We start from the raw sequence: 26,935 nt of genomic DNA on the forward strand, positions 1-26,935 counted from the left end.
GGTAAAACTCTGTACCAGAAATTCCTAATTCCTAGAAAAGTCTCCATAGCAGAAAATAAGTATTCTTTTGCTTTATAAGAAATAAGTTTACTTGTCAGAATGGGCTAACTGCTCTAACAACTAAAAACTCTCTGGGACTTAGACCTTTTTTGTGTTAATTCTTGCTCAAGTAACAGCCCAGTGTAATCAGAGGAGGGTGGGAGGTGGGCGGAGAGCAGGAGAGAACCCTGCTACACAGAATCACTCATGGACTCAAGCTTTTTCCATCTAGTAACAGCACCATCCTCCCCTCAGACCACACTGTTGAATACGGAAGCCACTAGGCACATACGGCTATTTAGATTTAAATCTACTCAGTTAATTGAAAGTTAAAATTCAGTTCCACAGTTGCATTAACTATATTTCAAGTGCTCAATAACCACCTGTGGCTAGTGGCTGCCATATAGGACATGCAAATAGAGAACATTGCCATCATCACAGGAGTTCCATTGGTTAGCACTGCCCTAAAGACCCTTTGTCCTCCACTGGATTTTCTGCAGAGGGCAGCAGACAAGGGAAGGGAAGGGAAGAGAGGGAGCAGACTGTTGTGTGGGAGATGTTTTGAGCACCAGGCCTGGAAGTGGTGGTCCTTGCTTTAATCGACACACATTATTGGCCAGAACTTTGCCACCGAACTGCAAGGGAGCATGGGAAATGTAGTCTTCCTGCATGCCCAGGATGAAAGACAACAGGATTTGTTGAACACATCACATCGTTTCTACCACAACTGGTGTACCTGCACACATATCGTTAGAAGATAACGAATGTATCTATTTCAACTTACATTCACCCTAAGCTATATTTTGAATTGGGTTTAGTGCAACATAGATTTATTAGAGCAAACTTTGTCCTGAAGGAGACCACATTTTAGCCGTTGAGGGGGAAATAAGACTTACACATATGAAGTCATTATGAAAACATAATAATCTCAGGTTAAAGGAGGAGGTGCACATAGTAAAACTGTGGGGATAGATGAATATGAGTTGGAGTGTGTACAGGAAACTTCTTAGAGAAGGTGAAACGTAAATGACCTTCAAGAATGGATTGGTAGAAAGAAGGCATACCAGGTGGTGGGAATAGTAGCAGCATAAATGCAGAGGTGGGATACACGTGGCCTGTTTGATAGGGGCAGGAGTAAGGGGAGAAGGGGAATTAGAGCACAGAGCGCTTACTGGAAAGTGATGGGAAATAAGATGGGTTGGGTTAGGTGATGCCGGACTCAGAGTGGCCTGAGAATCCCAGGATGGGGGCTTCAACTTGATCTCATAAGATACAGTGAGACTGAGTAGATGCTTGACCAGTCAAGTGTCATAACCAAACATGGGCGCTTTGAGGGAGAGAATATTATGGCACCGGGCAGGACGGCCTAGCGAGGAGGGAGGATGCAGACCACCTGGAGGCAGCTGATGCTTTCAGACATGAAGCAGTTGGGGTATGGCTACGATAGGAAGGTGTAGAAAAAGAGATGGGTCCAAGAGCTATTATGGTATAAAATAAAATAGAATTCGGTGACAAACTTAGCAAAATATAATGGAGAAAAAAAACCACAAACATGCCTCGGAGGTTTCTGATAGAAAGAGCCAAGTTGGAAGGAGGAAACAGTCTAGACAGACAGGGATGAGTTTATTTGTGTGTTTGGAGAAGAAGTGACAGTGGGACATTTAAAAGTGGAAATGTCCTTCATCGATATGGGACTTTATTGAAAAGACTGGATTGTAAGTTACAGAAACCATCAGCGTAGTGATGATTAAAACCTTGAGAAAATAATGTGTTCTGATGGAGGGTAGTATGAGGACAGGAGATGATATTAATAATATTCACAGTAGTATTATTTAGGATACTTGCTAGGTTTCAGTCACTGGCTTATGATTTTCCCTGCATTACCTTACTTATTGCCAGGTCACGGATAGAGAGGTTATATGACTTGCCTGAGATCACAGAGTGGGTTAAGTGGCAGAACCAGGGCTCAGACTTAAACTGCTGAATTCATAGTTCATGCCCTTGACTTTGGTTTGAATTTGGTTCCAGTCAACAAAAATCATTAAAATAAACTTTACTTTTATTATTGTTATTTTTTTGGCTACGCCACATGGCTTGCGGGATCTTAGTTCCCCGATCAGGGTTCAAACCCGGGCCCCGGCAATGAAAGCACAGAGTCCTAACCACTGAAGCACCAGGGAATTCCCAAAATGAACTTTAATAAGTTCAGAAATATTGAATACATCCTAAAAGCAAGGAAGATATTTATTTAAAAGACCTCCAGCAACGCCAAATGCTGCTGAGAATTGTGATGAAATTGGGGCCTATGAGAAACACGTGCAGAGTCCATTACGTGCAGGCCACCAAATTTGGAGATTAGAAGATCGCTGGCTTTAGGGGAAAAGGTTTTGGTGGAAATATGAGGATGGGAGTCAGAATTCAAGAACTTATGGCGAGAATAAGAGGTCAAGAAATATGCAGTTGATTTGCTTTAGGAGGAGAAAAAAGGTTGAACAGTAGTGACAGATTAAACAGGAGGGGTTTTTTGTGTGTTTGTTTTGCTTTTATATCTTTCTCTATCCTTCCTTTTTTATTGTTATTATTTTTATTTGTGGCAAGATACACATAACATAAAATTTACTATCGTAACCGTTTTTAAGTGTACAGTTCAGTGGCATTACTAAGTACAGTCACATTGTATGCAGTCATCACCATCCATCTCTGGAATTCTTTTCACCTTGCAAAACTGAAACTCTGTACCCATTAAGCAATAACTCCCCATTCCTTCCTCTCCCAGCAGCCCCAGGAAACCACCATTCTACTGTCTGTCTCTGTGCATTTGACTACTTTGGGTGCCTCACATAAATAGAACCACACAGTGTTTGTCCTTTTGTGACTGACTTACTTCACTTAGCATAATGTCCACAAAGTTCATCCATGTTGTAGCATGTGTCCGAATTTTTTCCTTCCTTTTTTTGGTCGAATAATATTCCATCGTATGTATATTCCATATTTTGTTTCTCCACTCATTTATTGATGGACACTTGAGTTGCTTCTACCCGTTGTGAATAATGCTACTGTGAGCATAGGTATACATATATCTCCCTGAGATCCTGCCTTCAATTCCTTTGGATAAATACCCAGCTGCACTGTTTTACCTTCCCACCAAGAGTGCACAAGGGTTCCAGTCTCTCCACATCTGCACCAACACTTATTGTTTTGTTTCTGTTTTTTGGGTTTTTTTTTTTTTTTGCTATAGTAGCTATTCTAATGGATGTGAGGTGGTATCTTATGGTTTTGATTGGCATTTCCCTAATTATTAGTGATGCCAAGCATCTTTTCATGTGCTTGTTACCCATTTTGTATATTTTCATTGGAGAAGCGTCTATTCAAGTCCTTTGTCTACTTTTTAATCAGGTGGTTTGGGGGTTTTTGTTGTTGAGTTGTAGGAGTTCTTTATACATCCCAGATATTAACCCCTTATCAGATATATGGTTTGCAAATATTTTCTCCCATTCTCTGGATTGCGTTTTCACTCTGTTGATTGTATCCTTTGATACTGGGAAGTTTTAATTTTGATATAGCCCAATTTATCTATTTTTTTCTTTTGTTGCTTATGTTTTTGGGGTCTTATCCAAGAAATTGTCAAATCTAATGTCATAAAATTTTTCATCTATATGTAGAGGGTTCACAAGTGACAGAGCAAACTTTAGAGAGACTTGGTCCCCAGAACCAGTATCAAAGGTCCATCCCCTTTCCCCAGGCTGGATTCATGAACGATGGCAGAATCTTGGCCCTGGATGTGGAGCATTATAGCAATGGAGGTGCCGCCCTGGATGAGTCATTACTTGTAAGTGTTTTAATGAGCAAATTCACATTCTGGAAAGTGTTACATAAAATTATTTAATTCAGAAAAATGTTCAATAATTATAAAAGCATAAAGATTCGCAATGCAGGGAGCACGTAGACGCATGTTACTTACTGGTGCCCCCAGGGTGAGCCCAGAGATACTGGCTAAGTCTGCATCTGTGTGTTATCTCCGTGTTTCCCAAACTTAGAGCTCTTTTCCCAGATGCAAGCATTAGACCTTCACCTTGACCCCACTGATGTTTTGAAATGGATAATTCTTTGCTGTAGGGCCGCCCTGTGCACTATAAGATGTCCCTCAGTAAGATTGGCTTCTATCCAGTATGTGTCAATGGCGCAGCTACCCTCCAGACCTAACAACCCAAAATATCTCCAGACATTGGCAAATGTCCCAGGAAGGAAGAGGGGAAAATTGCCCCTGGTTGAGAACAAATGCATTAGGCCAAATACCAACATTTTTTTCCCTGATTTTCAGGATATTTTATTCTGTAAACAGAGAGAGAGAGTCTACATTCTGTAGACTGAGAGGGCCTATGAATGCTTCAAAGGCTTTTGGAAATGTTTAAAACCTGGGGAAAAATGCATTAGCCCTGATGTGAAAATTTAAAAGTAATGATTTCAAAAAAAATTATTCAAATCTTTAAAAATCATTTTACAGTAAAAATGCATTTAATTTGAGACATGGGTCAAGGTTAGCATGTTTGATGTGACGTAGGTCATTTCTGGCCTGATTTTGGTCCGAAGTCTCAGGATGGTAAAACAGGTGCAGAAGGATGAGGTCTCATCACATCAACTCTGGATTTCCCCAGATGATAGAGATGGGACTTCTGAAAATGGAAAATGCCTACAAGTTTCCCAACCTGCGCTGTCGGGCGTGGGCGTGCAGAACCAACCTGCCGTCCAACACGGCTTTGCGAGGGTTTGGCTTTCCTCAGACAGGGCTGATCACCGAATCCTGTATCACGGAAGTTGCAGCCAAATGTGGGTTGTCTCCTGAGAAGGTAAAACTGAATTAGTTTCACAGACCAAAGATAGTGAATTTTAGAGGTGGGAGGGCCACTGGGAGTCTTCATGTTGAGGAATTTGTGGTCCATAGGGGCTACATGATTTGCTGGCGGGAACCCAGCTAACTAGGTAATACAGAGCAGAACTGCAGAGTTCAGGGGTCCTTGTCTTACTCGAGCTCCTCAAAAATCCTGGGGCAGAGGGTTTTGAGAAGTGAGCTCTGGATTCATTGTTAGTGAGAAGTCTCCATGGGTTAGAAGTATAACGGCTACTAATAAGTTCTGTCAAACCCTTCTTTCCTCTGTTTCCTTAACATCTTAGGTAGCTGTCATCTGAGTCATTTCAGTTACTAAAATGGCCTCCTTTCTGTTCTTTAAGTCTTGGTCCCAATTTCATTCATTAACAAGCTCGGTTCCCTTCCCAGGATCCTGGAGTAGAGTTAGGGTGGGCAGATGGTGTGCCCTCTGTCCCCTTCTCCCTCCCATGAGGACCAGGAAAAACAGACAGCATCTCCCCAGCTGACTTCTCCCAGCAAGCTCTCTGTCCTCTTCTTGGTTAGATGAAGCCACTTTTCAAGTATGTTATCTCCGGGCTCCATTTTTGCCAGCCCTCTCAGAAATCGACAGTCCCCTGCAAGCATTAAATCTCCAGCTGACCCTCAGCTGGCATCTCACGCAGCATCCCCTGAAACCCACGCCTCTTGGCCCCATGCTGCAGCCATCCATGGAAAGCCCCAGTCCCTGATTCATCTACCTCCTTCCCCTCTCAGCACTAGAATTTGTGACCATAGGCAGGAGCCATCATCTTTATGTCTCTTGAACTTGGCGGGGGGGCCCTTGCCCCTCCCTTCCTGGCTGTCTCACCATGGCCTCTTTCCCAGATGTTCTGTCACGTTGGTAGCACTAGGAGGAGGATCAGCTAATGACCTCCTTTCATCCCCAGAGAAGATGGAGGAGAGAGTAGCCATCCTTCAAAACACCACAGTAGGGATTTCCCTGGTGGTCCAGTGGTTAAGATCCACACTCCCAATGGAGGGGGTCTGGGTTCGATCCCTGGTCAGGGAACTAGGTGCCACATGCCGCAACTAAAGGTCCCGCATGCTGCAACTAAAGATCCCGTGTGCTACAACTAAGACCCAGCACAGCCAAATAAATAAATAAATAAATATTTTTTTAAACCCCCCAAAACAAAAAAAAACCCACCTTCCCCAAAATGGCACAGCTCACTAATTTCCAGTCATCCTTTTATAATGATCTGGGACTTTTTGGAGGGGGAGATGGGAAGAAGATATGTCTGTAATGGCTCCTGTCAGCTTGGGGAGAGGGCTGGCCTCAACTGCTGAGAGTTTTCTCAGCTGAGAATGCGAAGTACTTGACCTTTTGTTCTCAGCTGGGCGCCTTAGTCACCACTTTCTGGGAATTCAGGAAGAATTCTACTCTGCTTCAGACATCCTGGGATAGAATCTCTTAATTGGCTTTTCATCCTAGTTATGGGCTATATTTAAACAAACTTTCATAGTTTCCGGTTTGCAAGTGAGTGGTCTTCTCTTGCCTCAGCATCTGAAAATCGAAATCACACGGATCATGTAGCCTGGAATTAAATTCAGCGTTACCTTTCAACAGATACTCACAAGTACAACCGGAATTAAGAGCCCACAGTGTACCTGGACTGCACTGTTGAGTTATATAAGGAATAGGAGGAAAGGAGTCCTTCCTCTGAACTTACACAAGAGCAGCATCGAAGGCATATAAGTGCTAACACATTTGATAGAGGCTCTGAGTAGAGGAAGGGGAAGATGTCATGTGTTGGGAAAGGCTTCAGCAAGGAGTAGATTGAACTCAGTTTGGGTTTTCTATGATGAGCAGAATGTGACTAGGAGGACAGTGGGTGGGGAGAGACTGTGTCTGCCTAGTGCCCCCCCAACCCTTTTGATCTCCTTCTCTTTTGTAGGTCCGAACGATAAACATGTATAAGCAAATTGATCAAACACCCTACAAACAGGAGATTAACGCCAAGAACCTGATCCAGTGTTGGAAAGAATGCATGGCCATGTCTTCCTACGCCCTAAGGAAAGCAGCCGTAGAAAAATTCAACTCGGAGAATTGCTGGAAGAAGAAGGGGCTGGCGGTGGTCCCCCTGAAGTTTCCTGTCGGCCTTGGATCAGTTGCTGCTGGTCAGGTCAGTTCTCCAAACAGACAAATCAAAAGGTATTGAGGAAACTTTCCATGAAGGTGGATTAAGCCATATGGTTGCAATATCTTAATTGTTCACCTTCCCCAAAGCTGTGCTCCGTCCAACTAGTTTTTCTCCAGAGGAGACGAGAGCCACTTTGCCCACTTCCCCAGGGTTGGTGACAAGCATTCTTGCTGGGAAATTGGGAGACCCAGCACCTATTCCTGGCCTTGGAATTGAACAGCTGAGTTAGCTCACTGTGGGCCCATATCACTTAAGTATAAAATAAGGGTGGGGACCAAGGACCCCCAAGACTCCTCTTCAGCTACTCTGATTCTGTGAGATAGAAACAGGAAATGAAATAGTAACAAGAAGCTTCAAGGCACTCGGTGCCCCTCCCCTTTTTTGGTGGGTTGGGGAAAATTACATCCAGAAAGATAAATCATTTAAATATCTTTTCAAACACAATCGTAGAAGTTTTTTTTCACTTTATAGCCGTTAAAGGTATCACGGGGAGGACTGAAAATCTATTCTTTTTTTTAAAAAAAATAAATTTATTTATTTATTTTTGGCTGCTTTGGGTCTTCATTGCTGCACGCGGGCTTTCTCTAGTTGGGGCGAGCGGAGGCTACTCTTTGTTGCGGTGCGCGGGCCTCTCATTGCGGTGGCTTCTCTTGTTGCGGAGCACGGGCTCTAGGTGCACAGGCTTCAGTAGTTGCAGCACGCGGGCTCAGTAGTGGTGGCGCACGGGCTTAGCTGCTCCGCGGCATGTGGGATCTTCCCAGCCCAGGGCTCGAACCCGTGTCCCCTGCCTTGGCAGGCGGATTCTTAACCACCGCGCCACCAGGGAAGTCCTGAAAATCTATTCTTGTTGTTTACTTTCTTTAATTGATTAAATGAATTCCCTGCTTGGTTGCTAAACCTCACTTGCAGGTTCCACCTCTTCATTCCTGAGTGGAACTTACCCCGGACAGCTGGTGGTCTTTATTCTCGCTCATTGTAGAGCAGACACGTGGGAACCCTGTTCCCTATGTTCTTACGTGTCCGTATGTGTATCTATACATACATGTGGATGAGGTGGCAGAGCCCTCAAAACTGTAGTCAACTCCCCTTCGCAGAGTTCACACCTTTGGCTGAACCATGAAGACGGTACGGCAGGTGTGTGTGTTGAGCTCTGACAGAATAGGGATAAATGGGGGTGGGGCTGAGAGGAGCACTGGTGTATAAGCCGCGTGATGGGGAGGAAAAGCAGGCAGGAAGGTCCTTCCCCCATTTCCACCCCCATCATTCACCCATCTATCCTGACTCAGCCTCTATGTAATCATCAGAATGTTTTCATGAAGCTGTGATTGTAGGTGGGTTAGCGCAGAGGAGCAGATAACAACACAGTGGTGATGTGATTGCAGCCTTCCTATGCCTCTCCTGTTTACGATGGCAAAACAGCACAGATGTTGTTTAGTCATCTGCCTACAATTTACTCAGATGAGAGAGTCAAGAGGCTGTGGTTGAGGAATAAAGGCAAAAACAAGGTTATTAAAGAGGAAAGGAAGGGGGAAAACTATCCCTAGAAAAGGGTTAGCGAGCAGTGACTCTTTGTATATAGTTTTGGGGCAAACTGATTAGCCGGCGGCCAGCAAAGAGGTCAGTCTGGGCCATCTGTCCTTGAGTACACGACCGGGATCATGCAGAAAACAATCTCCATCGTATATGAATCTTCTGGAAATTTGGGGGCGTTAGGCTGTGGGTAGACATGGCAGGCTGTCTCTATTCAGTGGTTGCCATTACTTAATACCTGGCCTCCACAGGAGACTAGGTCTGTCCCATTTCCCCCATCAGAAATTTCTCAAAAAGTAGATAAAAATTAACGATAATTACTGAGCGCCTACTATGTTGTAAGTTCTTTTAGATTTTATCTCATTCAGCCCTCAGGGCAACCTGTAAGATTTGTAACCTTATGTTAATGATGAGAAACTGAGGCTCAGAGAGCTTAAATAACTTGTCCAGAGTCCCACAGCTGGTGAGAGGCGGGGCCGGTGCTAGAACTCAGGTCTCAGAGGCTCCAGAAGCTGTGCTTTGTCAGCTACATCAAGCCGCTTCCCCCTGGCACCTTCTGGGGGGATCTGAGGTGGGATTCAGCTCAGCTGGGAAGAAACTAGACAACAGCCAGCAGCACAAATTCATTCTCAAAGGCTCCTGAGAAGCTCTCCCCGCCACCACCTTCCCCTCCCATCCTTCCCTGGAAACCAGCTTCTGTGCTTAAAACATTTGCTTAGGGCTGAATTGCAGAGTTGAATTGAGGAGTTTGAGATCAGTCAGGCTGCTTCCTGGAAGCCATACGCTGAAAGCCTCTGTTCTGAAGCAAACCAGACAGAGGGGGCAACTAGAGCACCTTCTGTGTCTACGGCCCTAGGCTGGGCAACGTGCAATTTCCCACTTGATTTAAGCCCTGTCTCCCCTCTGTTGGCTGGTGTGATTCTGTTTCATAGAAGGGGGAGCTGAAGCCCACAGAGGTCCGCTCTCCTACGGAAGGACATCCAGCTAGTGAGTGGTACAAGGACCTGACTTCAGGACTGTGCTCCCAACAGCCGAGGGTGTCAAACATGCCTCACCTGCATTATATTTAATGCCTAGACAGAGCACTGAAGTGCACACAGTACCTAATGAACCTCTGTATTCCCAGTGCCTTCATGCGGCACCTGGCACAGAAGAGGAACTCAAATGTTTGAATGGCTGAGACGTTTGGGGAATCTGTTGGGTCAGAGCTCATGTCTCACCAACACCAGCAGTCATTGCTTGAGGACTTAAATTTCACAGACTAAGTTCCAAGTCTATGTTGGAGAACTATCTGTTCCCATGTGCCAGTTGTGCTGATTTCGCAGATGCAGCCTTGCAGAATTATCTTTTGTGGCGCTAACAGTGAACCATCCGGTGGTGCCGCTTAACTGAACCAAATTCGACATTTTAAGTGGCCCAAGAAGCCTGCAGCAGCACATGGGACGAGTTACTCGGCAGTCTGGGACAGAAACGCTGCCCTGGACACACAGGCAGGGCGCTGCTGCCAGCGGGGTCACACATGAAGGAAAGGCACAATCCACTGTACTTGTAGTTCAATCACATGCGCCAGCTACACATTTCACCCACTGGCAACTTCTGAATTGCTGGCAGAGCCAAGGAGGCCAAATATAGTGTCTGCAAGCTTAAGGAACAGATTAAATGGCTCTGCTGTTGCCAGTTCATTTATCAAACTTTTATTGAGTACTTACTACTCATCAGGTACTTTGTTGCTTTGCAAAGGATGCCTTAGGACATGGACTTTCCTTTCAGGGGGCTTACATTCCAGCAGAGTACAAAGAGGTGCCGTAGAATGGAGCCCAGGAGCAGCCGCTGCAGCTGGCATCCCCTGCCATCTGGTGCACAACCCCTGGGTGCTCTGTAGAGGATGTCACTCCTTATTTTTATTGTTTAGAGAATAAATGACCAGGAGCACAAGACAGTGTTTCCAGGACTGATATGTCAACAGACAGTAAAACATGCTCTGCTGGATCTCTCCCCAAGGCACTTGGATATGATTATTATGGCAACGATGCCTTTCCTAAGGTTCTAAGAGTCTCCCTTGGGCTGTGAGTGTATGTGCCTTTGTCCTCAGAGAAAGTGCTCCTATGTCCCCGTTTTCTCAATACATCCCTAGTTTATACCAGCTGACCAGGTAAGTAGAACCCATCTCACTGTCAAAGTGCCAGATTTGGAATGCTAGAGTAGCGTGAACCTTTGGATGCCAGTAAAGAAAGAGGCAGCTCTCCAAGTGTGGCCCATGGCCCACAGGCGGCTGTAAAGGTCCTTCTGGTGGGCAAAGAATCGATCTAGGAATGCACTCCTTTTCTTGGGCATATCTGGTGATTGATATGCAGTTCCCTTGACTTTCACTTCTGACCAGGGTTGTTTATAAGTAATCTAAGTGAGTAAAGCAAGGCTTAAAAATTGTAGCTTCATTAAATGGAAATTAGCTTGTTACCAGAATTTTCTGAAGACCTGCCTTTACAAATCCTAGATTATTATGCCACTCTGCATAGAAGCTTAGCTATTAAGAAACCTAGCCGATAGCTTTTAGTGACTCCTGGCTGGACTAGACTACATCTGAGAGGTTGGCACTTCCCAGTTGAGCAGCAGTAAAGGTGTGCCTTGCAGGCCCCCTGAACCACAGTGGAACCACTAGAAGCATTTTTCTCTAGACCGTATGCTGTTAATATTGCTCGTATACTGGAGACTCAAAGTGAAGATGCCATTCACATTGTCTGCAGTCTCCTGGGATATCTCAGTCTCCTGGCCCATCTCCATACCCCCTAGTTTAGCACAAGCAGACTTGGCAAGAAGGCACATTCCTATTGACTGTAAAACATGCTCAGCTTAGAGCCTGGGTGTTTCTGACCACAGCAGCCTTTTATTCTATGTTAGCTGTTTGGTTCCTTCTGTATTCCTGTGGGAGCTGTGCGGTTAGATAAGATTACTTCCAAGTTCTCTTCGAACTCTAAAGCCCTATAACTCTGGGCCAAGATGATTGAGGGTGGGCTTAGCTCATTTTGCAGCAAAAAAGTAATGTCTATCTGCCCCATCTTATTTGGATTTTTATTTTTGCTTCTCTGTAACATACCTACAACTATGGGGTTAAGTGTTCATGTAAACAAGTCTTCCTTCTTCCCCAAACTATCTATACTTAACTTTGCATTTAAAACTGACACCCTCTCCCCCAAAAAACCCAAATCCAGATTATTGTTCCACCCTGGGTCGGGGGGATCCTTGAAGGTACCAGTGCACTCAGCTGTTCTACTGAGGAAATAGTAGCGTAAGCAGCATAATCCTGCCCCAGACTCACAGCCATCCAGCGACAAGCTGGCCTCTTGTGGGACGATCATGAGGCAGCCCCTGTCCCTGCCTTGCCCTGGCTCTGCTCAGTGCTCTCAGGGCAATGGGGAAAGGGTCTGTGTTTATTTTGGCAGATGTGGAAAGGAGGGAGGGGATGCTTTACAGGGAAAAGGTCTTCTAATTGACAAGATATGTGATAATGTCAATCAAAAAGATCGTGGCAACTGTTTTCATCTTTTTCGCTTAGGCTGCTGCCCTGGTTCACATTTATCTAGATGGGTCTGTGCTGGTGACTCATGGTGGAATTGAAATGGGGCAGGGTGTCCACACTAAAATGATTCAGGTAAGAATGCAGATAATTGGGTTAAGTCGGATGTGTGCTTGTAGATAGGTGTATGAGAGGGAAACTTGGAGTGTACATTTTCTGTTCCAAAATAAAAAGGATAGGAGACTTTAGCTTTGACTACTTCAACTGCTAAGCTATTCACAGAAACTGGGTAAACAAACCAGTTTTGCAACTGACCCTCCTAAAAGAATGTGGTAGAATAGCCTGTGGTTGTCTTACTGCTAAAGAAGGTTGTATGGTCATTTGCTGCTTTCCTTTGGATATATTAACAAATGTGTTGTCTTTTTTGAACCTTTGCTGGGCAATAAAAAGATTTAGAAATTCTGATGTAGTGCATTATTTCTTGCCCTTTTTATAGTAAGGACTCTGAACAACTGATAGTATAAAACACTTTTGATATTTCTAACCAAACTACCAGTTTTCTTTTCACTCAATTATTTTAGAAAAATTTTTGGCTACTGTTTCTATTTTGCTAATTATTGTAATATTACAGATTATAAAACATTTGAAAGGCAAACAGTATTTTAGAAAACCCTGCACAATTCTACCACTTAGCAATAATCACTGTTTTGGGGTCTCTCTATTTTGACTTCTTTTCTTTTTCAAAAAATCACTAGCATTCTGTGCTGCATGTATATGTCTGTATAATTTATTTAGCCATCCCCAATTGTTGAACACTTCAGTGAACTTTTTTGTCCATAAACCTGTGATCAAACCAATGATTTTTCTTTTTAATAAATTTTTCTTTTTCAAAAAATCACTAGCATTCTGTTTATATAATTTTATATCCTGGATTTTCACCTATCCTGATAGAGAGTGACCATTTCCTCCTGTCATTAAGAATTCTTTACAATCATGATTTTTAATGCTGCATGTATATGTCTGTATAATTTATTTAGCCATCCCCAATTGTTGAACACTTCAGTGAACTTTTTTGTCCATAAACCTGTGATCAAACCAATGATTTTTCTTTTTAATAAATTCCAGGAATGGAATTACTGGGTCACAGAATATATCTTAAGTCACCTGACACATGTTACCGAATTGTTTTCCAGAAAGTACCCATCACATTACACCACTACCCAACATTGTACGTTATGGATTGTTTAAAAAAAAAATCTTAGATAATTTAATAGAGGAAAGTATCACATTATTGCTTTAATTTGCACTTTTCTGATCATAGAGGTGCTGAATATATGTTTTATTTCATGTTATCACTCTCTTGAGAATTGTGTGGTCATACCTGTCCCCCTTTCTGGGGTGAGACTTCCGTATTTTCCTTATTGGGCCACCAGAAAGGGCCACCAGAAACCTTTCTGTTCTAAGCCTATGCACTTTGTGTAGGCAGTCTTCTGAAAGCCAGTGATGGGGAGGGCTCTGTATGCCTTATGCCCCTGTCGTAATTGTGGACAGACTCAACTAAGCCATACTGCTAGCAGGAAGGAGAATGTGGAACCAGCTGAGATTAGTAATATGATTTTGCCCCATCATTAAACACAAAGGAAGAACCTAGCAGCCAGCTAAGTCCTTACGTTGGCCAGTGGCGCTGGCACCATGTACTTCTGGGATCTCCAGTTGGTGCAGCTGCTTTAACAAAGCCATTGTCCTTTCTCAGAAATGCTCTCTTCCTGGAGCATCTCCAGAAATGTGGGTAAGGCATCTCCTCTATGATGAAGTCAGATTTGCTAGAATTTTGCAGAGTGCAGAGGTAGGAGAGGCCTTGAAGGTGTTGATTTCATGATGATGAAAACATGAAACATTTCTTCCTGCCTTGGCTTGAGGCCTCACCTCCTCTTCCTGGTGCTATTGCACAAAAGAAAGTCAAAGAACAAGGACGTGTGCTCAGGGCTAGGGGGCCAGACTAGCTACAGGGTCTTAGACAAGAGGAGCTTCTTGTGGCTGGAAGAATTCGTGGTCCTGTGGCTTGTTCCAGTGGGCATGGGGGTGTTCCACACACATGCTACCATGTGCTAAGTGCACGGGTCTATGACTAACCAAAGAAAAGTGAAAGAAGATCTCTTCCAAAATCCAGGTGGCCAGTCGTGAATTAAGGATGCCATTGTCCAACATCCACCTTCGGGGAACAAGCACAGAAACCGTCCCTAATGCAAACATCTCTGGAGGTTCCGTGGTGGCCGATCTCAATGGGCTGGCAGTAAAGGTAAAAATCGTTGCAGTGGCACCAAAATCATGAACCCCGTCAAGGCTGGAGCTCAGAAGATGTTGCAAATCAACCCAGCTCTTGTCTCCTTCCCACACCCTCTTGGGGAAAGCTGCGCCTTCCCCCAGTTGGGGGCTCAGTCAGTGTCCAGGACTGGCCACTCTCCCGAGCGGGAGATGCCACCTCCTTTCTCCCTCACTCCTGACAGCTCACGGGTCCCCAAGCCCTATCAGTTCTACTCAGAAATGTCTCTTTCCAGTTCCAGGTTGCAGTACCATGGCTGCTTTGGTTCAAACTCGCGCCTCTTGTCAGGGCCATTGCAAGGCTCTGTCTGTCCACCCCAGTTTCATTGCCTTTCACTCTGGCTTCCTGCAGCCAGGGAAAGCTTTCCCACAAAATAAATCTGACCATGCTGTGCTTAAAAACAGTGACGGGTGGTGATTTGTCAACAGTTTTTCTGTTAAGTCCTGACCGCTTAGCGGGGCTTACAAGGCCCCCATCCCAGGCGGTCTGTCTTTAAGACCAGCTCATGCTTCACCCCCAACCCCATGAGACCTTTCACACCACCTCTTACGGGGTTGGTGTCTTCCTTCTCCGTGTACCATGGGCCTCTTAAATAAGCCTATGTAACAGCACATAATAGTGTGTTTTTGAAATTGTTGTTTGCGTGACATTATGGTCATAATTTTAACTAAAAAATAATCCCTAGGATGCTTGTCAAACTCTTCTAAAACGCCTTGAACCCATCATCAGCAAGAATCCTGGAGGCACCTGGAAGGACTGGGTGAGAATCACTGTTACTTTGTGTTGTATGTTAGGGAAAAAAAAGGAGAGAGGAGAGTGAGATGTGTGAATCAAATATCAGTAGAAAGGGCACATTAAAAGGTACTGCAGTTACATCGTGATCAATAGAGGCCTTTGGCTCTCGGCATGTGGAAATATTATCACAGCATGATGGAGGAACTCCTACATCTGGGACAATTCTCTATTAGAGAAAAGATGGTTCTTGGGTCCAGAACTCTTGTTTTAATCAAGAATTAATTAATGTTTCTTCCTAAGGAATCTAGGTATTTTCTAGATAATAGCAGTCCATCTATTTGTTCTTTTTGGGGGGTTCCCCTGTTCCTAAAATTGGAAGATAACACCAGAATCCTTTTATAAAAGTAAAAATCATATAAGCACTCTTTTAGACAGAGGAAACCAAGCCATTTGGGTACATATCCGCAAGTAGTAGGCACTAAATGGAATGGAAATATTCAACTGCTTCCTTTCATCTACCTAAAATCTAATTAGATGAGAAGACACACATTCTAAAGTCAACTAGGAAACTTTTCAGAGTAACAGGTTCTAAAGTACCAGATGGTATGGAATGGATACCCACTGAAGGCTGACAGTTCTAGGATGTCAAGTCATATTAAAGCACTGGTCTGGAGGAAATAACATTGGAGAGTCTTACTTAGAAATGGTTCCTGCTATTCCATAGAGTTAGGATTCATTCTGTAATTCATATTTATAGGAGCTCTCAATCCTTTCTGGGCATATTTATTTCTGCCCTTTGCCCAGTTCTGCCCCTTGCCCAGTGCTTCCTGGGAGAATCTGGTTGGAGAAAGATGGAGAGAGATGCAGTGCAAGAGAGTCGGTCCTCCACCATCAAAAAATGCTGCCATTCGGCCCACTTTCGTCTGTAATGGTTGCACTTCTCACATTTTTTTTTCTCAACTTGGGGGCATCATTTTGTATCTTAGTCAACTGTGTACACTGCAGAGTCAGGAGAACTTTTGGTGTAAATGGTACAATTTAGCAAGGTTGTACCCCTCTCCTAAGTCTCTTATGGATACATGATATTAAAATTAAATGTCTGACCACCCATTTCTTCCTGAAATGTTCTGTGTTAATCGGCTAAGTCTTTCCAGGTGACTGAGTGAAATTCTTCATAAGCAGAACATGTGTTGCCCACAATAGTCCAATCTATAAGTGTAACATGCCATGGGAGTCATTTATTATGATGATATGCATTGAACAAATGCTATTCCTACACACAGTGAACCATAAATGCCTATAGAGATGGAAAATGCTGAAAGGAATAAATTAAACTTGGTCCTTCCTAGTTATTACTACTGATCACTTTATTTAACACAGAGTAAAACTAATATTGAAATCTTGAGTGATTCTTAACTTTAAACATCTTTATTGCATCACGTTGTATTCTTCTTTCCCAGGCACAGGCTGCTTTTGATGAAAGCATTAGTCTTTCAGCTACTGGATACTTCAGGTAAATAGTCCTTTCAATCGCATGCTATGGAAAATAGCAGCAGTATCTTGAGGGGAAGTTTCATTTCTGTTTGCCATTTTGGCAAAAAATGATTTTGTACCTTGTGTTAACCCACTCTTATAAAGAACATTTAGGTGCTTCTTAATGCAAAGTTCCAGAAAGCCTGGGAAAAAATAGACACACAAATAAAATACAGCTGAATCGATGATTCAAATCATACTGGGAAGTACTAGAGGGTTCCCTGGGGGTTAGTGCTTGGAACCTACAACAGTGGTTGACCTTTTGTTGAAAACTCAGTGTGTCCCTTAAGTTAGGAAATGAAGGGAAAGGGATGCAAATTAAACCCATCATAAGATAAATACCATTTCACACCTTCTAGATTGGCAAAATATAAGAATTTGACAATAACTGTGTGTTGTCAAGATGTGGAACAACTAGAACTCAGACACTTTAGAAAAGAGTCTATCAATTTATCGAGTTATTTTAATGGAGAGTGGAAGCCATCAGAGAACAGAGTGATATAGAGAGTCATACCTGATTTTGTCTCTTTGTCACTTGTCATGGGAGTCCCAGGCTATCAGGAATTGGCTATCAGGAATAAGCCCCTCCAGACCGGGCGGAGCAGAGGAGAGAAGGGTAGAAAGTACTGGCAAGCTGCTGGCCTATGCTTCTCTTCTACCATGGCATTCGTTTGGTGTTCTTAAAGAACAGTTAGGAACAGAGCAGGCCATGGTGACTGATGGAGCGACCAGAGTAGTGGCACAGAATGAGAGCCAAGGGGCCTGATCCCTCGCACAGAAGGCTGAATCCTAGAGCCAGCAAGACAGGTGAACTGGCAAGCGTGCACCTTTGATGTAGTGTTTGGTGTAAAATCCAGGTGGAATCCCCCAAATCTGATGACGATAGTATTACATGACCCAATATTAGCCAAAAGCAATAGGATGAATATCCATAGTCAGCAGTTAACTTCCAAGCATAAGGAGTCAGCAGTAGGGAGTGGTTTCATGTTTTTATCAGGCAAAGCAAGTTTTTTAAGAAAGAAGTAAATATTTATTTATTCAGCAGACTTATTGCATGTATTATGTGCTACACATCATTGTACATGTGCACTCCTCTGGTTTGCTGTGCATACAAATTGAGCACAGCTCTTAACGGGTCTGTTTAATCATTGTGGTCTTCAATTAGCGGACTTGATCACTTAACAACGCTCCTCAAGAATTCTATTTCCTCCAGGGGTTATGAGTCGAACATGAACTGGGAGACAGGCGAAGGCCATCCTTTCGAATACTTTGTTTATGGAGCTGCCTGTTCCGAGGTTGAGATAGACTGTCTGACAGGTGCTCATAAGGTCAGTACCAATTGGGAAGGTCTTCAAGTTGAACTCTAGATACATCTATTTTCCACATATTCCATCTGTCTGAGCACCAGAGAGGCACTGTGTAATCAGCCTAAGGATAATTTGTCTGTTTTACTAAGGAAAATAGAAGCTCAGCAATCGCCTCGGTGTTTTATGTGGAAAACAACTGGCAGCCTCTCTTCTTTATTTCCCCTGCTCTTTCAAATGGAATCAGGAAAAAAAATCACTTCCAGGAAGAAACACAGCCTATAGGGGGCTTCGATGTAGAAACACAGCCTACAGGGGGCTTCCTCTTGCATGAAATGCCATCATATGGCATTCTTGAAGGATTTCATAAGCATCCACAATCTGCTAACAGGCACCAAGGGCCAGCCCAGGGGAGCTAGTGGCCAGCTTTTGATATCTTTTGTCCAGCTAGGTCCTGCTTTTTAGATAGTTTAAGAGCATCCTTATGCTTTTAAGGAATGCTATGAGGAGATGCTCACACAGATTCTCACACACACACACACACACACACACACACACACACACACACACACACACGCTCCTGCTTCAAGGACTCAGAGTTTCTCCTCTTGTAGCTGGGCTTTTGAGGGTAAATGATGCCCCTTGCCACTATCAATAACAATCATTAGAGAAATGCAAATTAAAACTGCAGTGAGGTATCACCTCACACCAGTCAGAATGGCCATCATCAAAAAATCTACAAACAATAAATGCTGGAGAGAGTGTGGAGAAAAGGGAACCCTTTTGCACTGTTGGTGGGCATGTAAATTGATACAGCCACTATGGAGAACAGTATGGAGGGGTTCCTTAAAAAACTACAAATAGAACTACCATACGACCCCGCAATCCCACTACTGGGCATATACCCTGAGAAAACCATAATTCAAAAAGAGTCATGTACCAAAATGTTCATTGCAGCTCTATTTACAATAGCCAGGACATGGAAGCAACCTAAGTGTCCATCAACAGATGAATGGATAAAGAAGATGTGGCACATATATACAATGGAATATTACTCAGCCATAAAAAGAAATGAAACTGAGTTATTTGTAATGAGGTAGATAGACCTGGAGTCTGTCATACAGAGTGAAGTAAATCAAAGAGAAAAACAAATACCATATGCTAACACATATATATGGAATCTAAGAAAAAAAAATGTCATGAAGAGATTAGTGGTAGGACAGGAATAAAACACAGACCTACTAGAGCATGGACTTGAGGACATGGGGAGGGGGAAGGGTAAGCTGTGACGAAGTGAGAGAGTGGCAGGGACATATATGCACTACCAAATGTAAATTAGATAGCTAGTGGGAAGCTGCCGCATAGCACAGGGAGATCACCTCTGTGCTTTGTGACCACGAGAGGGGTGGGATAGGGACGGTGGGAGGGAGGGAGACACAAGAGGGAAGAGATATGGGAACATATGTATATGTATAAATGATTCACTTTGTTGTAAAGGAGAAACTAACACACTATTGTAAAACAGTTATACTCCAATAAAGAGAAAAAAAAAAAAAACAATAAATGATCATCGATGGATTAAACGGAACTGTGATACCCTCACAACTGTCATGTGATAATCTGCCCAAAACCTACCCAGAGGCAAGCTCTAGTTCTTGATATTTCCAAACATCCTTTGTGACTACATCTTGGATTGTGATCAAAGATAAATTTTCATTTAATATGTCTCCAGCCTGTATGTTTTTAAACTGTAGTCAGCCTAACCTTTGAAATTATATACACCTTTATTGAATCTGCCCATTCAAGTATCTAGCTTGTCTGGATTCTGATTCAAATCAGATTACTTTTGGGGAAACTTGGACTGGGGCAAGACAGTGATCACTCTAAGCATGCTTTTTATGCTACAGTAGCTGTCCTGTGTTAGGGAGTTCAGTAGAAAGTTCTCGCATGCTAACTGATTTCTACATGCCCCCTCCCTCAAAGAAAATGTTGGTGAAGACTTAATCATTTGGGTTTCCTTGTGTCTTGCATATGCCTTGGTCTTGTTAAGATCTAAGAACAGGGTAATAATTAGCCTTGGTATGAAATGCTAAGGTGTACTCTTATAATTTATTGAACAATATTTTTTAATATAAATTTATTTATTTATTTATTTATTTTTGGCTGTGTTGGGTCTTTGTTGCTGTGCACGGGCTTTCTCTAGTTGCAGCGAGCGGGGGCTACTCTTTCATTGCAGTGCGCAGCCTTCTCATGGCAGAGACTTCTCTTGTTGCGGAGCACGGGCTGTAGGTGCAAGGGCTTCAGTAGTTGTGGCATGCGGCCTTAGTAGTTGTGGCTCGTGGGCTCTAGAGCTCAGGCTCAGTAGTTACGGCGCACAGGCTTAGTTGCTCGGCGGCATGTGAGATCTTCCTGGACCAGGGCTCAAACCCGTGTCCTCTGCATTGGCAGGCAGATTCTTAACCACTGTGCCACCAGGGAAGCCCAACTGAACAATCTCAAGAGATGCATGAAACAGCCTTATCAGATGTCTTCATAAAAGCTAGATCTGAGGCTCAGGTTAGGTATCACCCCAAGGCAAAATACCGTAATGTGACATCCCACTAAGGGACCTCCCTGTGGCCTGTTTTTCAGAAATTCTCTTCATATCGATGGAATTGCTTTAACAGACATTTATTAGCTGATACCATTTCTGAGTGTCAGGAACCTGGGAGTGGCTTATTGGGGTGATTCTGGCTTGGGTTTCCTCATGAGGTTACCGCCAAGCTGTCGGCCAGGGTTGCAGTCATCTCAAGGCTCAGTGGCAGCTAGAGAATCCGATTCCAAGCTGCATTGCGTGGTTGTTGGCAGGAAGCTTCAGTTTCTCACTGGCTGTTGGCCAGAGGTCTCCATTCCTCACCACACGGACCTCTCCATAGGATGTTTCAGTGTCCTCAGGACGTGAAAGCTGGTTCCCCGTGAGGGATTGGTCCAAAGGAAAAGGAGAGAGAGAGAGAGTATGCGTGATTAAGATAGAACCCAAGACAGAAGCCACAGTCAACCTAGTCTCGGAGTGATGAACTATTACTTGTGCCATATCCTACTGATCACACAAGCCACCCCTGGTAGAGTGCGGGAGCGGGCTGCATGAGGACGTGAATACGGGGAGGTGGGGGTCGTCGAGGGCCATCGTGGAGTCTGGCTGCCACAGCCTAGAACAGCCCTATCAAATGACAGTGCAGACAGCAATAAGTCCACAGCCTTGAAAGCAAAACCTTCACTAACACTGCAGAATTGAGAGCACCCCTGCTCGCCTCCAGTTGAGGCCACTGGTCTCCTAGAAGAGGCCATCAGCCTTGCTAACTGGTGTGGAAGAGAAATTTACATTTCACTGTGTCTTTAAACAAGAGGGGTGGGTGCCTGAAGTTTTATTATAGTAAAACATTCTAGATCACTATCTAATTTACTTAAGAAAAATGCTAGATGAAAGTCCCAGATCAAATAAGGAAATTCTTGGGTTTCCTTTGTTCCATTAATAATTATAAGTAGAATCTGTCATGACAAAGACCATATGTAACAGAAAAGAAGGTACAGACCTGCTGGGGAGCAAAGGTGTCACCACCAGCCTGGCTGGGCCTACTGTCCTTCTCCTCATTTATAGGTTATCAGATAACTTTTGGTCACCAAAGTTGTAATGTTAGATTTAATCTCTGCCCTGCTCTAAAAATGAAAAATGTAAAATAGCAGATAACAGATTTTTTGCTGATGTACCCTGAGTTCTTGATTCAGTAACTGTCACCCAGCCAGTGGGACTCTGAATGGGGGTTGTGTGGTAACCACAAAGTTTTGCAACAAGGATGAAGAGGGCCATAGACGTTTCCTGTTTTCTGTGGCGTATGTTCTATTTGTTGTAGTGGATTAAACTGAGTGTGTTACATCGCTCAGCTGGAATCAAAGTCAAGTAAATATTTTTCTCTCCTATTGTTTCCAAGAAAAAAAAAACACTGGTTAAGCTGGTTGAGTATTTATATAACTTTGAATGTTATACATAATAAACTCTGTTGCTTCTTTCTCCTGAAATATATTGTGGCCCAAAGATAGGTTCTTTTCCAGTGCCATCCTGACAGGAACTGCTTCTCGACTTCGTCTCCCCAAGCTGTACTCATGAAACTAAACGTTTTTTACTTGTTTTTTAATTACTAGAACATCAGAACAGACATTGTCATGGATGTTGGCTGCAGTATAAATCCAGCCCTTGACATAGGCCAGGTATGTGGAACTGACTTTCCTGACTCCCTATTTGTAAAAGTCAAAACTTCTGGGGGATCTGCCAGGAACACATCCTGTTGGCTTATTCATCATCTTCTTATTCTATCCCTCTATTCAGAATCTTTCCATTCAGGACAGCCACGGAACTCACATCTCTTAGTGTTTAAAAAAGGGAAGGGAACAAAGGTGTTTCAGGTAGTTTTTTTGTTTTTTTTTTTTGCGGTACGCAGGCCTCTCACTGTTGTGGCCTCTCCCGTTGCGGAGCACAGGCTCCGGACGCGCAGGCCCAGCGGCCACGGCCCACGGGTCCAGCCGCTCCGCGGCATGCGGGACCCTCCCGGACCAGGGCACGAACCCGCGTCCCCTGCATCGGCAGGTGGACTCCCAACCACTGCGCCACCAGGGAAGCCCGACATCTTAAAATTTAAATTTGAAATAATTAACAAGATTGAAAAATCACAAGCTATTTTACATGAATTTTCAAATGGCTAGCATCTCTTGGAAACTCAGAAAATTTGCCAACACCGGAGCTACATTTCCACGAGGAAAAGTTGATTGGCTGCTTCTTTAGAGAGTCACATGCTCTCTGGAAGCTTCACTCACTTTCTTTACCTGCCTCAGCCCCAGTGGGCCATTCAGCTCCCGACTTGCACTGGAGCGTATAGTCTGAGGGACTCTCCAATCAGGACATTGACTGGAGAATGGGAAGAATGTATGGGTTGGAGAAGTCAAAGCAGGCTTCCGGGAGGAAGTGGTGTGGAACAGGTAGTCAAAGAATGAGCAGGAAGAGGTGTTCCGGGTGGGAGGAGAGTGGAGGAAATCAACCTAAAGAAAGAGCTAAGTTTCTGCACACCTTGTGTTCATGGCTGGCAGTGAGGAGAGGCTGGTGGCAGCGCACACCCGTGTCCCAGGAGCAGGATGTGAGGCTGGAGGCAGGGAGCAGAAGAGGGCCGGGTTGGTGGAAGCCTCCAAAGACAGGCACCTCACTCAGCAGGGGGAGGGGACTTGGCCCAGGAGCAGTCTGGAGTGTTAGGAAGCTTCCTCTAACATCGTGGTAGAGAAGAACATCTCTGCTAACAGATAGAAGTGAGGATGGAGATGGGTGGAGAAAATATGGCCACAGGAAGGAAAGAAAGGAAGAAGAGACTCAGAAATCAGAAGTCTGTGTGGAAAGGTAATTTTGTCCACGTGCTGACATCTAAGAACCGGAGCATTTTAAAGCTGTAAAGGAAGCGAAGCAAGCACACGGTTTGAACCCTTCATGTTACAAGCCAGGAAACTGAGTCCAGAGATGTGAGGCCAGCAGGCTCGTGAGTGGATTGAGCTGCTAAGGTTCCGGAACCCTGAGAGCCTTTCCTGGGGTGCTGGGGTCTGTGGCCAACCAGTCAGAGAGCGTTTCATCTGCCTTGTAGGCAGAAAAAGTCAGGGCATTTGGGCTACGGGCTCTCTGAGGGTTCTTCCAGAGCTGCAATTTTAATGCCAGGCTGAGATTCGAACTCAAGTCCTTTGAGTGAACTTAGCGCTCACTACGATGTTCAGACATGCTTCGAGGTGAACTTGTAAGTAAATATTTGGAGACGTACTCCAAGACATGCTGAAAACCCCCTTCAACTGCATTTTTAAAATTCAGACTAACAGCAAGAAGGTGAAATATTACTGTTTACTGTCTTTTCTCATATATGGAAATTTTTTTTTCCTTAGATTGAAGGTGCATTTATTCAAGGCATGGGACTTTATACAATAGAGGAACTGAATTATTCTCCTCAGGGGGTCCTGTACACTCGGGGCCCAAACCAATATAAGATCCCTGCCATCTGTGACATCCCCACGGAGTTGCACGTTTCTTTGTTGCCACCGTCTCAAAACTCAAATACCCTGTATTCCTCTAAGGTAAGCTGTGCTCTATGAATAAATGCATGTTTACGTGATATCTGTGCCAGGAGAGAGGGGCTACATTCATCTCTTGGTTGTTTGGGGGTTTTACCAGGATTATAGGGGAAAAAAGCCCTATTAAACATTTTTTTTTTGTTTGGCCGCCATGCGGCTTACGGGATCTCAGTTCCCCAACCAGGGATTGAACCCGTGCCCCCCGCAGTGGAACACGGCGTACTAAACACTGGACCACCAGGGAATTCCCCAAACATTTTAATTTTAAAGTAATTTAATTTTTAAAAATACTCCAAATCGTGGAGACTAACACCAACTACTGTTACCATCAGGTTGTCTGATTTTTCATCTTCATGCCTATATCTGCTTTCTCCATTTGGGATCATTTCCTTAGGCTGGAATCCTAAGAATGGGAATACTGGGTTAAAATAGTGAATTAGCTTTTTAAAGGAAAAAGTTGTACATGTAATATTTAATATTTTATGTACCCGTACATGCACATATGTACCTATAGATGCACGTATACATAATACACATACATATGTATATATATGCAGAGAGAGAAAGAGAGAGTCATAATCTAGTTGACTTGTTTCCCTTCCAGGGTCTGGGAGAGTCTGGGATATTCCTGGGGTGTTCGGTGTTTTTCGCCATCCAGGACGCGGTAAGTGCAGCCCGACAGGAGAGAGGGCTGTTTGGACCGTTGAAGCTCAATAGTCCACTGACCCCAGAGAAGATTAGAATGGCCTGTGAAGACAAGTTCACAAAAATGGTATGTTCTGCTCATACAAGTCTGAATTATTTTTTCCCCTGTCCTTGTGGTTAAGTTTCATTAACCCACCATGGTGGTTTTCCACGGAAGAAAAGGTGACAGGAATCCTGAAGACATTTGAGCAGGAGAGCAGCCTGCCTGCCGTGGGGCTCAGTTCTACACCACTAAAAAAGAAAGGTTCATTCTTCATTTCTTCATTCATCAATTGTATATTCCTCCTTATTAGTTTTGTTCCCTTCCCAGGACACATTAGTCAGGGATAAAGTTCAGGAACTGTGCCCTGAACCCAAGAATCCCAGGCCGAGACTCTGGGTCACCTCCACAATCTAACTTCCTTGGAAGGACGTTTAGAGGACAAACTAAACTTTCCAAACCACTGGGAGTATGTGCCATTCCTCATTTGAACCACAAAGTAGGACGGGCCCTTTCCCAACCCCCAGCAGCAGGAATCCCTCCTGCAAGCCAACCTCCCTCCCGCCCCGCCCCCCTCCGGCTGAGCAAACATCTCAGCTCTCCTTGGGCGTTTCCAGTGGGATTTTTCATTGTGGGAGGAGGTCATGCCATTGACAGTGACTCCTCTGACTGTAAACAAGTTATTCCTATACCTCCTCTCATGAGGGCTCTTCATGGTACCCCTTATAGCTCTTCCTAAACCCCACGAATCGCCGCTTCACTCTAGAGAAGCACAGAGGCTGATTCCACCTTTCCTTTATCCCTCTTCAAGCATGAGATGACTCTCATAGCTGTCCTGCCCCGCCTGACCCTTGGTCTTGTCCTGGATTCCTCCACGTTTCTCATACTGTCATGGCCAGACCTCTCATTGTTCTGGTCACCCTCTGGGTGGTTTTTTATCCTATTTTATAGTCTGCTATTTGTCACACGTCATAAACATTTTCCAAGTTGCAAACATCCAAACTTGTCCTTTTATTCCAGATTCCGAGAGATGAACCTGGATCCTATGTTCCTTGGAATATACCCATATGAATCAAATACAAACCTCTGGCGAAGATGGGGTGGCTCTTCCAACAAAGCAATCTATCCAGTCTCAATGCTCTAGGATGATGGGTCTGAAAGACAAATTTTCACAGTTCAGAAATCATTTCACAGAGTATTGCTTTTATAGGATGCTGATTTTAAATGTTCCATTTGGAATTTGATAGATATGCTTAAGCAATTTAGAAATCATATTTTAAATGGCATAAATGCTAACTGGTTTCCTCTAGAATGGTATTCTTTATTATTCTGTCCCTTAAATCCATCCAGCTGAATGGAATGGAAGATGATGGTTTGTATGTGATTCATAGTTGGCTTGTATTCACCAACAGAAATTATACTGTCTAGTGAAAGGCAATTTTCTAAATAATTTTATTAGTATGAACTGTAAAGTTGTCATTTTCTCATTTGTCCCCATCTGCTGTCACCCTCTTTTTCTTGTCAGAATGGATCTAGGCACGATGTCTAAAGAGTCTGTAGGACCAAAGAAAAAACCAGATAAATTGAACTTAATCAAAACTAAAAACTTTTGTGCTTCAAAAGACACTATGAGAAATTGAAAAGACAAACCACAGAAGAGGAGAAAATACTGAAAATATTTGCAAATCATATGTCTGATAAAGATCTAGTGTGCAGAATATATTTTAAAACTCTTACAACTCAACAATAAAAAGATAAATAACCCAATTTTTAAATGGGCAAAGGAATTAAATAGACATTTCTCCACAGACATCTAGATGGCCAATAAGCACATGAAAAGATGCTCAAACTCAGTAGTCATGAAGAAAATGCAAATCAAAACCACAATGAGATATCATTTCACACCCACTAGGATGGCTGTAATCAAAATGATGGACAATAGTAAGTGCTGGCAAGAATGTGAAGCAATTGGAACCCTTATCCATTGCTGGGAAGAATGAAAATGGTGCAGGTCCTCTGGAAAACAGTTTGGCAGTTCCTCAGAAAGTTAAACATGTAGTTATCATATGACCACTCTTACCTATATACCCAAG

General features: G+C 43.7%; 1 protein-coding gene and 1 long non-coding RNA gene across 4 annotated transcripts in view; one reads left to right on the forward strand and one right to left on the reverse strand.

Annotated features, from left to right (window-relative positions):
- The window catches only part of LOC102992680 (aldehyde oxidase 1), a 72,840-nt gene extending 46,927 nt beyond the window's left edge, over nucleotides 1-25,913 (forward strand). Inside the window, exons 24-35 of the mRNA XM_024124762.1 lie at nucleotides 3,782-3,868; nucleotides 4,695-4,886; nucleotides 6,841-7,068; nucleotides 12,170-12,265; nucleotides 14,301-14,429; nucleotides 15,139-15,213; nucleotides 16,649-16,701; nucleotides 17,935-18,049; nucleotides 22,205-22,270; nucleotides 23,972-24,160; nucleotides 24,762-24,929; nucleotides 25,863-25,913. Coding sequence (XP_023980530.1) covers nucleotides 3,782-3,868; nucleotides 4,695-4,886; nucleotides 6,841-7,068; nucleotides 12,170-12,265; nucleotides 14,301-14,429; nucleotides 15,139-15,213; nucleotides 16,649-16,701; nucleotides 17,935-18,049; nucleotides 22,205-22,270; nucleotides 23,972-24,160; nucleotides 24,762-24,929; nucleotides 25,863-25,913 — 1,449 coding nt within the window. The remainder of the gene's footprint in view (nucleotides 1-3,781; nucleotides 3,869-4,694; nucleotides 4,887-6,840; nucleotides 7,069-12,169; nucleotides 12,266-14,300; nucleotides 14,430-15,138; nucleotides 15,214-16,648; nucleotides 16,702-17,934; nucleotides 18,050-22,204; nucleotides 22,271-23,971; nucleotides 24,161-24,761; nucleotides 24,930-25,862) is intronic.
- On the reverse strand, nucleotides 20,159-26,238 carry LOC112065123 (uncharacterized). Of its 3 annotated transcripts, none has more exons than XR_008618954.1 (3): nucleotides 25,927-26,221; nucleotides 23,124-23,343; nucleotides 20,159-20,969 (listed from the first exon to the last, which is right to left on the reverse strand). It is a non-coding gene; the product is annotated as an uncharacterized lncRNA (long non-coding RNA). The 3 variants fall into 3 exon arrangements; XR_003677300.2 differs by having other exon boundaries at nucleotides 23,124-23,340; nucleotides 25,927-26,220; XR_002891850.3 differs by lacking the exons at nucleotides 20,159-20,969; nucleotides 23,124-23,343 and adding exons at nucleotides 24,775-24,904; nucleotides 24,999-25,093 and having other exon boundaries at nucleotides 25,927-26,238.
- Between the last annotated feature and the right edge of the window lie 697 nt (nucleotides 26,239-26,935).

The sequence above is a fragment of the Physeter macrocephalus genome, chromosome 2 (genome assembly GCF_002837175.3).
Source record: "Physeter macrocephalus isolate SW-GA chromosome 2, ASM283717v5, whole genome shotgun sequence".
NCBI classification, from domain to species: Eukaryota; Metazoa; Chordata; class Mammalia; order Artiodactyla; family Physeteridae; genus Physeter; species Physeter macrocephalus.